Source organism: Struthio camelus, chromosome 9 (assembly GCF_040807025.1).
Source record: "Struthio camelus isolate bStrCam1 chromosome 9, bStrCam1.hap1, whole genome shotgun sequence".
NCBI classification, from domain to species: Eukaryota; Metazoa; Chordata; class Aves; order Struthioniformes; family Struthionidae; genus Struthio; species Struthio camelus.
In genome coordinates, this window is record NC_090950.1 from 4,120,105 (window position 1) to 4,133,564 (window position 13,460).

Here is a 13,460-nt window from a genome sequence, read left to right on the forward strand (position 1 = left end):
GGTGCGATTGCTATATCACACGCAAACAATTTTGCTGCTTACATCCATGTTGCAGTAAGCCACAAGGCTGACCTTCATAGACACCTTGGGAGCAGCAGCTAAAAAGAGACTTCAAAATTACTAGGAAAGAACACGCAGAGTATGCAAAGGTGAACTCTTCTGACAGGGATGCATAAGGGAACACAACACATACCAGAGCAGCACAGGCACTTGCCTGCGGATATACCAGGCCCTCGGTTCAAATAAAGCAGCCACAGAGCTTTAGCTGTTTTAAGAGCTGTAGTTTCACCATTTACAGCAGCTGGATGCTTGTGTCACAGCAAAGACCCTTCTACATTAGTAACTCACAGCTCTACCAGCATCCGTTCTGCTTAAATACATAACCAGGTAGTTTGCCATTCCAGCTCAAATATCTTTATTTCTGCGCTGTTAGCGTCACCTGTCCTCATAGAGGACAGAGTGCAGGAGGTCAGTGAACTTTTCCAGCCAAGCTGTCAGTTACAGTTGGGGGCAAGTAGGAAGAATCAAGACCACAAGCAGTCATTTCCGTTATTTTTCCCAAAATCCCACAGTATGAAGGTGGTCTGAGGTGTCTTTGCTAAGCCAGAAAAAAGTTACAACTTCAAAAATCAAGACCAAGTGTTAACTTTCAGGACGAGAGGACTTCTTGGCAGCTAAGAGTCCACAGAAGGCTTAAGCGACTTCTCTTCACCACTGCTTTCTCAACCACGTGTAGAGACCTAACATAGTATATAAAGCTCTTCCTGCAGTCCACTCTCAACAGCACCTGTACTCTGGCCCCAGAAACGCACACTCTGAAACAATATCACACTCTGGACGTGGAGGGGAAAGGAAGAAAGGGCTTGAATTAAAAGAAAAAAGTGCTACTCGGAAGAGACTGACACAAAGGACATAAAAAGCAGGAGAAGCTATGAAAGTGTTGAGATGGCCAAGAAAAGTCACATCAAAATATATTTAAAAACCAGAAATTCCAATCTGTATGGAATTTAAAACTCCTTTCCCCACTTTGTTCTGCTCAAGGAGTCTTTTCATTGTTCCAGGACATTGAACACTATAGGCAGCACCAGTTATGCCCTGAAAAGGGTAGAATTTTTCCCAACTCGTCTGAGCACTTTCACTGTTTACAAAAAACCAAAAGTTATATATATACACACTTCAACAATTGCCCCACCCTCCCTCTTTTTCATTCTGCAATGGGCAGGAGAATAGACTTCAGACAAATCTGACTTGTCATTTTCAATTAAGTCCAGTTTTTCCAAACTAATATCCCTGCAATCCATTGTACACCTTCTGCACTGATCCTTGCTTCAATAACTGTTTGAGACCTGCAAAAGAAGAGAAAAAGAAAGAGTTACTGCACAGCACAAACAGAACTCTGCATTCCCTGTTCCCGCTACACCTACACATCTGACTTGTAGGCACTGACACTAGCATTTCAAGGTTCAGCCCAACACAGCTGAACAATGCCATTTAAAGCTCTGACACACCAAGAACTTTATTTAAAAAAAAAGCAGAGGTGCAACACCTTTACTCCTGCTCATTCAACACTCCCAAAAGAACAAATAGGATCTAGTCTAATAACGCTGTAACAATGCTTTCATATACACTCAGGACCACAGAGGACCAATGGATCCAGGCAGAAAAATCTTTTGTTACCAACTCAAACCCCAGTGCACCACACCAAGATCCACAGCGGGGTGACAGACGAAACTGACCCCCAGAGCCACTTCACTACTGAAGCTGAGCGCAATTTTGTCACCCTAAGTAAAACTAACAAGAAATAGCTTTTCATTATTTCCAGAGATTACTTCTCGTCTCGTGAAGCTTGTCCCCCATGCTCCCTCTGCAGTCAGGGAGAAATCTGCTAGCGCTAAGTTTAGCGGGGCTATGCGATGTTAGTGGGCAAATTCAGAAGGAATCGGTGTGAATGATTACAGAGCAGAGGCTTTCGTGCTGGTACGTGGTGCCTGTGGATGCTGTTGTCCGCTATAAGTAGACCCTGAAGCAAGTAAGAGAAGTAAATTTTAATCAGTGGACTTTAGCACACTATACAAGGCTGCAATTCTAAAGCCACTGCTTTACAGAAGAGTCTAGGAGATTACATCACCAGGCTGGATTCAGTCTTTACAAATACCAACCCCTCGCCAAAACAGAGAAAAACTCAGTCATAAAACATTTCAAAGGACTGAGTGTGCTGATGTCCTGTCAGCATCAACTTCTTATCAAAGCATGATAACATAAGAGAACAGAGAAGTGACTCAGCCCTGAAACCGTAACAGCTCACCTACCGGGGTCAGCATGTACAGGGAGAGATGGAGATACCTATACTTATGCTACTTAACTTTAAGGTCAAGGCTGCTCAAAGCTGGCCAAGGGAGGAGACTGGCAAGAACGTACGCACCACTCTGCTTTTCCAGAGAGATTCAGAGGGGACTCCCTCTTTAACGTCAGCCCGCAGGCACGCTGCCAGCACTCCCACAGCCACCAGGCCCCTCCGGGCACGGCAGCACCTCTGCTCTCAGCAACACCAGAAATGGAACTGACAGGCCCCGCTCAAGCACGACCAAGGCTGAGAGACAGCAAAACTCCACACGCAGGGAATTTTCAAGTTAAAAAATTAAGTCAAGTTGCTATAAATCTGCTGTTGGATATGCTCCAGCATCCACCTTGCGAGAATTAAGGATACTGGCAGTTGGCTTGCACCTCAACCTGACTTAGGGGGAAGAATATGCCTGTCTTCCAGAACGTGATCTCACGACTATCACAGTCCAGACTGCAGTAGTCCTATACTCCCTCCCACATGCTCCTGTCCTTCTCTCTGTGCAACCGAATCAGAACAGTTAAGGAAGCTAAGTACCTAAAAAACAAACCTTTTTTGTGCTGGTCATTTCTGGCTCCCTCACTTACATGCAGCAGTGAAGCAAAAGAAGGGTGAAACAAGTGACTGACAGGTGAGCAGAGGGGTTGCAGAGAAGACGGGATCGGGATCAGCATCCTGCCTCAGATCAACTTGCTTTGCTGTGCAACTGAAACTAGATACCTGGGGAAGAGGGGCTGGATGCAGAACGTTTGTAGAGCAGATCACAGTAGGCTGCCAAGAAAAGGCAGCAATGGTTGTCATCTTTAAGCAAGGTGCGTAGGCAAGGAGAGGCAGGATCAGTAATAATAATAAAAACGGCATGAAAAAACAAACTTTCAAGCATACAAGTCCTCCTTCTTCAGGAGACCCAACTAAACGATAGCATGCCTCCCTCCAAACCTTGTCCTGCTTGTCTGCTCTCAGACTATTCTGGCTACAAACGCCACCGTCCTTTCAGACTGCTGTTTTGATATGCAAGTTAGGGACACAGTAACCCTGTTAAAACACCGGGAAACTGTCCTGGAAGTAAGGGCTGGAATCAAAATTGCTCTCAGCCAGAGAAATAGCGGCCACTGAACTATTTATGCCCCCTCTCACTTGCTCCTGCCCAGAGAATCTTTAATTATTCCCTGCTTCCTGAAACACCCTCAACAGGAGGGTAAAGTGCATCCCCCTACAGAAAAGGTGCTAATCTCTAAGGAAAGGTCATTCTCCAGGGGAGTGGAAGGTAAGTTCACTTCCCCTCCATAGCCAGAGGAGACTCAAAGCCGCTTCCTGGCTAATGTGTAAGAGGATGTGCCTTCTGGCTACAAAGCTCTTTGGAAGGAAGGGCATAGCTGCAGAAAGGTGCGCTCCAGCAGCCCCGAATAAAACAGGATCAGCAACGTTCCCATGCCTCGTTTCCCGCTAGCTAGTTCTAGGTAACTGCATGCTGGCCTGAAGGATAGCCTCGTGAACGCACAAGATATTTTGACACGTTTCTGGTGCCCCAACCCTAACTTTCCGGATTTGGTTCCGACAGCCAGGAATCCTGAGGTTTGGCGCTACCACACCTAACATGTTTACTAGAGCCAACTTGGAGATGTCTTTTCATGTCGCCAACAGATGACAGGTTACAAAACAGCCTGTGCAGCTCACTGCCTGCTGTTATTCTCTGAACACTCCAGAGTTAAAGCACAGGATTCAAAATTCCAAGTACAATAAACAGAGAAGAACTAGATAAGTCAAAGAAAAGAAAATCACCTCTGATCAGCAGGCAACAAGTTCCCTGATGTCACACCGACAGGAAAGAGAACACATTGTTTCTCTGACTCTAGAGCTACAGGCTGACTGGAGTGGTGCTCTCGGAGTCAGAGTTATCTCCCGACTGCCTCAGAAGCCATACATATGGTTATGAGATAAGAAATTGGGATCTGTGCCAACAATAAGAAAGAAGGATGTTTTGAATTCTGAGGCCTACAGTCTTCCCTTGAATGTGTACACTGAGCAGCTGCCATGCAACATGGCTAGAGCTATTCACTTAAACTCCTTAAACCCCTGGATGTTTGGAGATATTCTAACATACAAAAACATATCCGACATAAGCATATGCTTACCTAGTCACCCTTCCCTAGGATGGGTGGAATCACTTCAGGATTCAAGTGCTTCATACCCTCCTAAACAGGCTCAGACCAGTACTATCCTCTGCTTGTTCATGGGGTATTCATTCAGGCATCCTAGCAGTTTTAACAGTAAGATGCAGGCCTCTGTCACTGTTTTTTGCCCAGTCTCTTCACAGGCTGCCAAGAGCAACAGACGCATGAACGTCACGTGTAACTGAGAGGAGCTGCTTTACGAAGTCTGGAGAACGGCAGCAGAGCCTAGTAGCAGGAGACCTTGCACCAATGTGGTGACTGTGCTCAGCGGTTTTCACCGAGTACGATACTTGCTGACTGCGGCTAGCAGTGTGGACAAGTCTCCTCAAGGGGGGACAGGAGGAATTGTAAGGCTTTAAAAATTGGTATCTTGCACCACTAAGCCAACTACTGGTCTGGTGAGACAGTGCATAGGCGGACTAACAACACCTGCCTGCTATGACAGCCTATTCCAAACATGCAAAGCAGCGCTGCTTCCATTTTTGGCACATAAGTCAAAGAGAAGCAAAACTGCTTGCCTCGCTTGCCTGTGATGGAGCTCTGGGCAAGCAGTTACACTTGCCAAGTTCTCAGTGCAAGCAGGAGAGCACTGGGGCCGAAACACAAAATGGGTTCACTCAAAGCACGGCCCGGAGGCACAGACCTCGCAGCCTAAACAGCCACAGAACTAACTGTGGCAGAAAGATCCACAGATGATCAGGCAACCCTGAAGCTGCAGGTAATGCAGAAGTTCCCCTTATAACTGGGCTCAAAGCGGTAGTTAGCAGTGTTGCCCAGGCAGCAGTAACATGCTGTAGGACTGAGATAACTCCATCCATCCAGGGTTTGGCCTCCCTCTACAAACTTGAGGAGTCCAAGAGAGCTGCGCATTTGCTTCCTTCCACCAGTAAAACTGTCAGAATCCAGTAAACGGCACCCTCGGAACAAGAAAGTGTGATGGTCCTGGCCAGCTGGAGGAAGTTCTGGGGACAGACCAGGATTTTGTCCAGAAGAGCTGTACTAGCACACGCCAGGAACTCCTTTATCCCACAGCAGAGGACGGCTCCCTTGATGCCTACTTTGATGCCTTGAACACTTCAGTAGAACCTACTGCGGAAGCTACTGCAGTAGAGAGGAATTTCCAGCCCTGACTCAAAGCTGGAAACATAGGATATCCTAGAGCTGACAGGAGAGGAAGTCTACAGGGCTCATCCATCTGGGCGCTGAAGCTGGGTAGCAGATCTCCCCTACCAAACAGGTCTATGCATCTGCATTGCCTCCTTCTTCCTGGTAGGCAAACAAAATGCTTTGGGTAAAGGAGGATGCAGGGAGGAACAATCCTCCTTCTAATGCTGCACAGCTCTATTTATCCACAACAGCAAGGGCTGGAAAACAGCTTAGGATCTCATTATAGCAAAGGCAAAGCAGGTGGAGGCTAATCTCACTAAGTCCTTCAAGTCAGACAGATGGCCAGCTATGAAAGACCTGCAGGCTTGCCAAATACTACATCCCAGCAGTGACACATCCAACCTAATCTGGTTCCCTACAGCAGCCAAGATTGCTTGCGTCAAAAAAAAAATAAAAGTGAAAGTTACTCACAGGGCACTGGGCCAACCGCATTACGTTGTACAATGGGTACAGGGACAGGAGAGCCCTTCCTGACCACTACAGGCCACTGGTTCAGTTATATCAGCTTATCAGCTTTGGTGAGAGATCTGGGCAGCCCACTGTCATAACAGTTTTAAAGTACACACCTTCCCGCTGTTCGTCTGTCAGCTGCTCTCTGGGGAACTCCACATCAAATGTCACTATTAGTGAACCTTTGATATTATTGTTATCAAAATTTGGAAGACCTTCTCCTTTCTTCCACAGCTTGGCCCCAGGTTTCGTAATTTTATCCCGAGCAACATGAACCTAGAGGCAAGAGAAATTTCAAAACATTATTACTATTCTGTACACATACCCCAGTACCCTAAACGATCTTTCCAACCCACTGAAAAGCTACACCTGATACTGACTCCTTGCCAAAGTCATCAATTTTCACAGGGGTCCAGGCAGTATTACTGCTAGGACACATGACAGCACTCACAATCCCCAAGACGAAACATGCAATAGCTGCTTTGACAGCCTGGAACCCGGACCTGCACTGTGCTCTCCTTTGTAAGAGGCACATTTTGTCTCTCTGAGACTTGCTCTGGCAGTTAGAGTCTGTAGCAGAGGGGACACTGAACACAACCAGCAGCTACAGACAGCCCTGAGCAAAGCAGCTCAGGCCACAAGAAACCTGAAGCTAAGGTTTTACACAGAGCAGGAAAGCAAACTGCTGCCTCACCTTGTGCCCATCCAAGTGGGCAATGTCCATTTCGAAGCCCGTAAGTGCCTCGACCAGCGAGATTGTTACATTTGTATACAAGTCATCCCCTCTTCTTTCAAAGACCGGATGCCTGCGAAAGACAGAAATTGGAACTTCTTTCCTCTAGGAAAAATGGGTCCTCCGGCTTCCCTCTCCCACCCCCACTCCCAACTCTATTTGGGAAAGAGTTCAAAGGATTCACACAAATCATAGAAAGGAAATGAAGAATGAATGAAATTCAGCATCAGTTTCCAGATTAAAATACATACTATTAATAACCTTTCTATTTCTAGTGAAATGGGTGGTAAGGCGTTGTCAAGAAGTGTGTGACTCACAATTACTCTTAATAGTATGTTTCCGTACAATAGAGATATAGTAAGTTTATGGAGAAAAGTTATTTCATGACTCATGCAGAAGCTAAAAATCTACTGCAGAGTTCAGGCCAAACAAAAAGTGAGTTATCTTTAAAGAATCAGTGGCGAGTCCAGCTACTGTAGCATACTCAGGGTTAAAGACGCTGCACAGCCCTTCCTCCAGCTCTGAGTGCCAGATCCCAGCTGCACCAACTCTGCTGAGGAATAAGCTACATGCTAGCAAAACAGGTAACATCAGCCAGAAAACTGCTTGTAAGCTTTGTTTAGACCACTTTGTCCGGTTATTATAACAAGGCAGGTTACTTACTTAAGAACTTTTATTCGGAAGCGCAAATCACCTGGCTCTCCATCCACATGGGGTTCACCTGTGAAATAAGAAAAGCTGCGCTAAAAGGAGCTAGATAGTAACAGCTGAAGAAAGAAACAGCCTCTTAGAACACCATACTGATCTGCCCTTCACATAAGTTACAAAAACATCAAGTTCATCCTTATACGGCTAAAGCCCTGCTGATATGTATTTCCTAACAAAGGACCTAGGATTTTCAGAGTATTGCCTCAATGAATCTGTATCTCTTTGCTCTTCTGAGAGCCCTGCCCATACATTAACGAGGCCTGTCCTTTACAGGTTAAAGGGTTTCATCTACTTGGACAGAGGAAACTCCCAAATACACTCAAGCCTAGAGCAGACGGTGGGTGGGTTTGCACACGTCTGTCCATCCATCTGTCCCCATCCTGGATTTCAGCAGCATGCATGAGATACAGCACCTAGTTCTGATCAATTCTCCAAAGCAGGGTTTGGACAGTTACTGCCCTGCAGACTAGCCTTCCATGATGGAAGCAGTGCAAGTAATCAAAGCTTAGCATGGCAGCGCCCACATACATACCTTCACCAATGAAGGGATACTCCATACCGTCCCTCACACCTGGCTCTATCTCCACTTCTAGCGTTCGCTCTTCGTTCACAAGCCTGTAAAGGGGAAGAGCAGGTAAACAGTTGTGCTGTGTTAGCAGCAGCAGGTGGTAGCACCTACTTATTTTACTGACGGAATGAGAACATCCTCTCCAAGTTAACACACATTCTCTCCTTCCTCGCATCAAAACTGGAGGGCAAGCAGTGCTGCCTAGTACAGAAGGCAAAGTTAATGGCCAGCATCTGGATACATGACTACAACACAGTATTCCCTGCCCAATTGTTCACAATTGGGAACTGTGGGCTTGTCCAACTTTGCTTCTGTTCATTCAGATTTAGTTGTGGAACTTATGCCAAGATGTGATTCTTCCCGAAATAAAGAACTGAAAGAGCAAATTGGGAAACACTTCGCTGATTAGAGCTGGCCACTCCTACTGTAAGGATAAAGACTGGCTTCTTTGAAATGAGAAACTTGCGGTAAGTGTTCCCAAACTACCCATGACTTACCAGTAGTGCAAGCACTTTGCCCCACCTAGTGGCAGGTTTTGATTAAACATTCATACTGCACTAAAGAGCATAAAACCTCATACTCACTTGACATTGGGACATTCATCACAAACAACTTCTTGAGTCATCTGGAAACGTCCAGGGCCCAACTGGGTGGTCCTCATCTCTTGCCGGCAATTGCATTTCCGTTTGCCAGGTGCCTGTCTTGCCACTGGCTTGTTTCTAACAACCTGTATGAAAGAAAGAGTGCTTCACACAAGCACACAGGCCAGTACTCCCGAGTCTTTAAAATGAGCTGGATTCCTCTAACAACAACATAATACGATACCTTATTTGATATCGGAACATAATTTGATTTTTTTGGGGGGCATCCTCTGCTGCCTCCACAGTAGCTGCACACGATCTTGCCAAGACACCCCTGATAAGGGTTTTCAGCTCATACTTCTTGTGAATCACACGTTATAACACCAAGATAACTTTCTGATATCTTTGACACTACAGTTGTTTTCTTTTCCTCTTTTTCCCCGCACATCTTTCTAAATAGGAGAGGTAATGCTAGGCTGAAACACCCGACACCTTTGATCACGACAGCTCCCTCATTCCAGTCTAGGAAAGTCATTTTGACCTGCCCAGTCTACCCAGACGCTCGTACAAACTCAAATCAACAAAAATACTGACATTTAGAAAGGCGGGGATTGCCAGCACCAGAAATACAACTTGCAAAAGAAAGAGCACCATCCATTTGCTAAGTATGTAGTCCAGAAAGTTGCATTTAAATATTTGGCCATATAAAGAGGACATTAAGACCCACAGCATGGTTTTACGAGACAGGCTGAAACCACAAGAATTAAGTTACCTGTTTGCAGCCTATGAACGGGCCTCAAATATCACCAAATCAAGAGGGAGACCAGTAACGTCTTTTTCAGCTGGACACAGAGGGAGTAGCTAAGCACTGGGAACTGACTGATAAATAATAACTATCATCACAAGAAGCATCTCTTCATAAGCAAATTTCAGGTATTAAAGATGAGTAAGTGTATTGTTTCTTCAGTTAAATGCTAGCAAATGCTGTCACAGCATCCTCCGCTCTCATTGCCAGGCACTTAGAAAACAAGTATCTATTTTAGTTCCATTTTTTGCAGAACACGTGATTCCCATCAGTAGCCAGGCCAGCAATTCTCAAACTTAAGAACACCCCGGGGAGGCTAACAGACAAGCAAGCAAACGTACTTCCACAAAGTTTCCTGAATAAACCTCCTCCAGTGTAACTTCCAGGTCCACGATGATGTCGCTTCCTCGGGGAATGTTCCTGTCCTGTTGGCGAGGATTCCCTCCAAACATAAATCCAAAGTCCCCGAAAAAGCTACAGAGTAAAACACATCTGTTAGTTCAGAAAGAAATTCTAATCAAACAAGGCTTTGCTGAAGAAAGCTACCCAAGGCAGCAGCAACGGGCCACCTGGCAACCGCTTCTAGCCCTCTGTAAAATGGCCCACTTACAGTATATATATACTGGAAATGCCGTAAATCCAGACACCTCTTCTTGCTCCTCCAGAACACAAGCTAATGCCTTCAAACTAAACAGTCATTTTGGAAGAGAATTCTCTACTTAAAGGAAACAAGGGCTGTACCGTGACTCGAATACCGGCATCTCAAGATCTGGCCGCTGTCACCAAAGGCTAACACTAGTAAGCTGGTTTTTTTGTGGAGTTTGAAGACTGAGGCAATATGGAAAAAAAAACAAAAAAACCCCCACCAACCCACAAACTCCACAGCAAGTCTGAATGCCTTGCTCAAAACAGACCAGCAAACAGTGGTGGTTCTCACCCAGAAGGATTACATGAGCAAAGCACCTTAATGAATTATTTTAGCAAATTTCTTCCTAGCAGGAACAAATGGACCTTAAGCAAACTAAGCAACATGTGAGTGCCTTCAGACTTTAATGACACAAACTCTGCAGTTGCTCTGTTGTAAAAGTCAGTACAGCGTTTCTTCGTAAAACAAAAAGGAACCCCAAAGCGTGCTCTTGGTCTGTGACAACAGGTTAGACATCAATCACATATCAGAGAACTCGAGAAAGATCCTACATGTTTAATGCAACACCTTACGCATTGCTCACATGAGCGCCTCAGCTTGCCAAGTGAGTAACAGCCACGCGCGGGGGAAGAGAACGCTGGCTCCTAGTCACTGCTCTTGGAGAAAGGACTAACGCGAGATACACAAATGAAAACAGCACAGGGAGATGTCCATTGTATGCGTACTTCTTCAAAACCCAGCTGCCACTTGATATCAGTGCCTCTCCCTCTCCCTCCTGGAGAGGTAAAGGGAGAAGATCAAAGACCTTAACATACAGTTAGAGCTCTGACTACACAATAGCCTAAAGGAACAAAGCCTCCTTACTGTGAGAAGATGTCTCCATGGGAACTCTGGTGCCCATCCTTCAATCCCTCTTCGCCATATGCATCATATTGCTTCCTCTTCTCCTCGTCCGACAGCACCTGGGCAAAGGGACAAGACACTCATCTACAGCTGAACCAGGTTATTTAAACAAGCCTTTGAGATGAACCTTGCCAGTTCTCTTAACTGAAGGACAAGCAGCAGCATGTAGCACATTACAGAAGTGTTGGCTAGAACTTGCTTGCTGAAGTGGACTGGAAAGTTAAATATTTAGTAGCTAAAACCTAGAATTAGCTTATTGGAACAGCAAAAGCAAAACACACAAAATACAAACAGTACAGAGTTTACCATAGTGACTTGAAAAAGAATCAAACGGGGATAATAATTCGAATCAGCCCTATGAAGCAGAACACTCCACAGAAAGCTGTGTAATACTACTCTTGTTCTTCAGGCACATACAAAACGACTATTTCTTCAAAGAGTATTGTATAACTGTGAACAACGATGGCAAGTTTGCCCACCAAGCTGTACCTGCCAAATATGGTAACTCTGCGACAGCAAGAACGCTGGCCCTCGTTCCTAAAGGGGAGCAGAAGTCAGCAAGAAGTAACTTCAGTATTAAGACAGAATTAAGTACCCCAATGCAGGTACCGTTTCTCAGTATGTGGTCTTTGCTGTGCGTCCCGAGATGCGTAAGTTCCTGGATCAGATTTAGTCTTCCTTCCCTTTCCTCCCTGACTTGACCTGCTGATTATATTTTGGAAGACTAAAACTGTCAGGCCAGCTTCCAGAAAGCTGGCGAAGAGCAGAAACAAGGGAAGAAGCAACTCTGCTAGCTAAAGGGTGATGGTTTATGTAATGCATTAATACCTAAAGTTAAGAGAATATTACATTATCAAATTATCACAGAAACGAGAAAGTTCCTAACACATTTGATTCCCTACCATAACAATTATTTTCCCAACTTTAACATGCCTAGTAAAAGGCAAGCTCAAAACCTTTCATCTCACATGAGCCAAAATTTACTCACAGCCCATCTATACATATAGACAGATTGTTCCTGTGCCAGTGCTTCCAGCTGAGGCAGCTTTCTTTCGTCCTTAACATTTATGGTTTAGTGTGGGGTAAACAAAGAACTTGAACTTTCTGCCCTTGTTTTCCTCTGGTTAAGCGAGCTATGGCTTTTGTATGCTTTCCTCCAACAAAGTAAGTTCTCTCACCACACTGGCAGCTTCTCTGCCTTTGTCCTTTATTAGATGCAGCATCTGGGACTTGATACCATTTTGTAATAGGAGAAGGAGGAGGGATCGCACCAGGTACTAGCGCTTCCTAGGAAGCCCTCCTTGAAGGTGTAAGATGGGCTCAGTTCTTTCTCGTTCCTCTGAATCTTATGGAGAGGAAACCACAGCAGAGAGCCTGTTGGCCATAAGAGGCTTCACGCCTGGAGCTTGCTTCCCCGTGAACCCCACCTGTCCGGGAAGGCCCTCGGGAGGGCGTATTAAGGTTATCTCGAGCCATCTAGAGCACACGCGACTGCACCTTGCCTCTCGCCCCTCCCTTTTGCAGCAGCTACAGCAGGCCTGGGGAGCATCCCGCTGGGCAGGGCGGCGGGGGGGCACCCGGGCTCACCTCGTAGGCAGCGCCCAGGTCCTGGAACTTCTCCTGCGCCCGGGGGTCGTCGGGGTTCCTGTCGGGATGCAGCTGCAGCGCCAGTTTCCGGTAGGCCTTCTTGATGTCCTTGATGGAGGCGCCGCGGGACACCCCCAGGATCTTGTAGAAGTCCCTCCTGGTGGGGGCGGGGGGGGGGGGGAAACGGGGCAGAGCGGGGGGGACCCGTCAGCGCCGCCGCCCCAGGGCCGGTCGCCCCGGCGGGGGAGGGCGCATGCGCACAGAGCCGCGCGTGGGGGGGGGAGCGCGTGGGGGGGGGGGCGCGAGCACAGGCCCGCGTTGTGGGGGGGGGGGGCGCGCGCGGGCCCTGCGCTGAGGGGAGCGGGGAGGGCCGGGCCCGGCCCCGGCGGACTCACCCGGCGGCGGCCTCGCCGCACACGCAGAGCAGCAGCAGGCAGAGGCGGCCGAGCGAGGCGGGGGACATGGCAGCGCGGCCTGGCTGCCGGCGCGCCCGCCCGCAGCCGCTGGGAGCCGGGGGGGAAGGCGGCGCTCTCCGGCCGCGGCCCGCAGCACCGCAGCCGCCCGCTCCGCTCACCATAGATATGAAGCGGAGCCCGGCGACGGCCGCTGGCCAATAGGAGCGCGGCACAGCGCGCCCACCCCGCGCGCCGCCGGCCTATCGGCCGCGCACACTTCACCACCGGCTCGGCGCCGCCGGCCAATCGGCTGCCAAGACATCAGCGCCCGGCCGGCCGGCCCAATGGCGGCTGGCAACGTCACGCCGCCCCTGCCCTATCGCAGCTCCGGAGGGCAGAGCG

General features: G+C 47.6%; 1 protein-coding gene across 1 annotated transcript; it reads right to left on the reverse strand.

Annotated features, from left to right (window-relative positions):
- Positions 1 to 398: 398 nt before the first annotated feature.
- On the reverse strand, positions 399 to 13,355 carry DNAJB11 (DnaJ heat shock protein family (Hsp40) member B11). Its single transcript, XM_068955160.1, has 10 exons — positions 13,059 to 13,355; positions 12,664 to 12,820; positions 11,038 to 11,135; positions 9,869 to 10,001; positions 8,726 to 8,868; positions 8,106 to 8,188; positions 7,529 to 7,586; positions 6,827 to 6,938; positions 6,249 to 6,408; positions 399 to 1,346 (listed from the first exon to the last, which is right to left on the reverse strand). The coding sequence occupies exons 1-10, from the start codon at positions 13,238 to 13,240 to the stop codon at positions 1,282 to 1,284; spliced, it is 1,191 nt and encodes a 396-aa protein (XP_068811261.1). The 5' UTR covers positions 13,241 to 13,355; the 3' UTR covers positions 399 to 1,281.
- Positions 13,356 to 13,460: the final 105 nt, after the last annotated feature.

What these genes read in the sequence shown, in the direction of transcription:
- DNAJB11 (XM_068955160.1), bottom strand. Translation starts at nt 13,240, where the DNA reads ATGGTGAGCGGAGCGGGCGGCTGCGGTGCTGCGGGCCGCGGCCGGAGA. An exon ending in ATTCAGGAAACTTTGTGGAA is followed by an intron (nt 8,869 to 9,868) that starts GTACGTTTGCTT and finishes TCTTTCATACAG; the next exon opens with GTTGTTAGAAACAAGCCAGT. An exon ending in GATGAATGTCCCAATGTCAA is followed by an intron (nt 8,189 to 8,725) that starts GTGAGTATGAGG and finishes TCCCCTTTACAG; the next exon opens with GCTTGTGAACGAAGAGCGAA.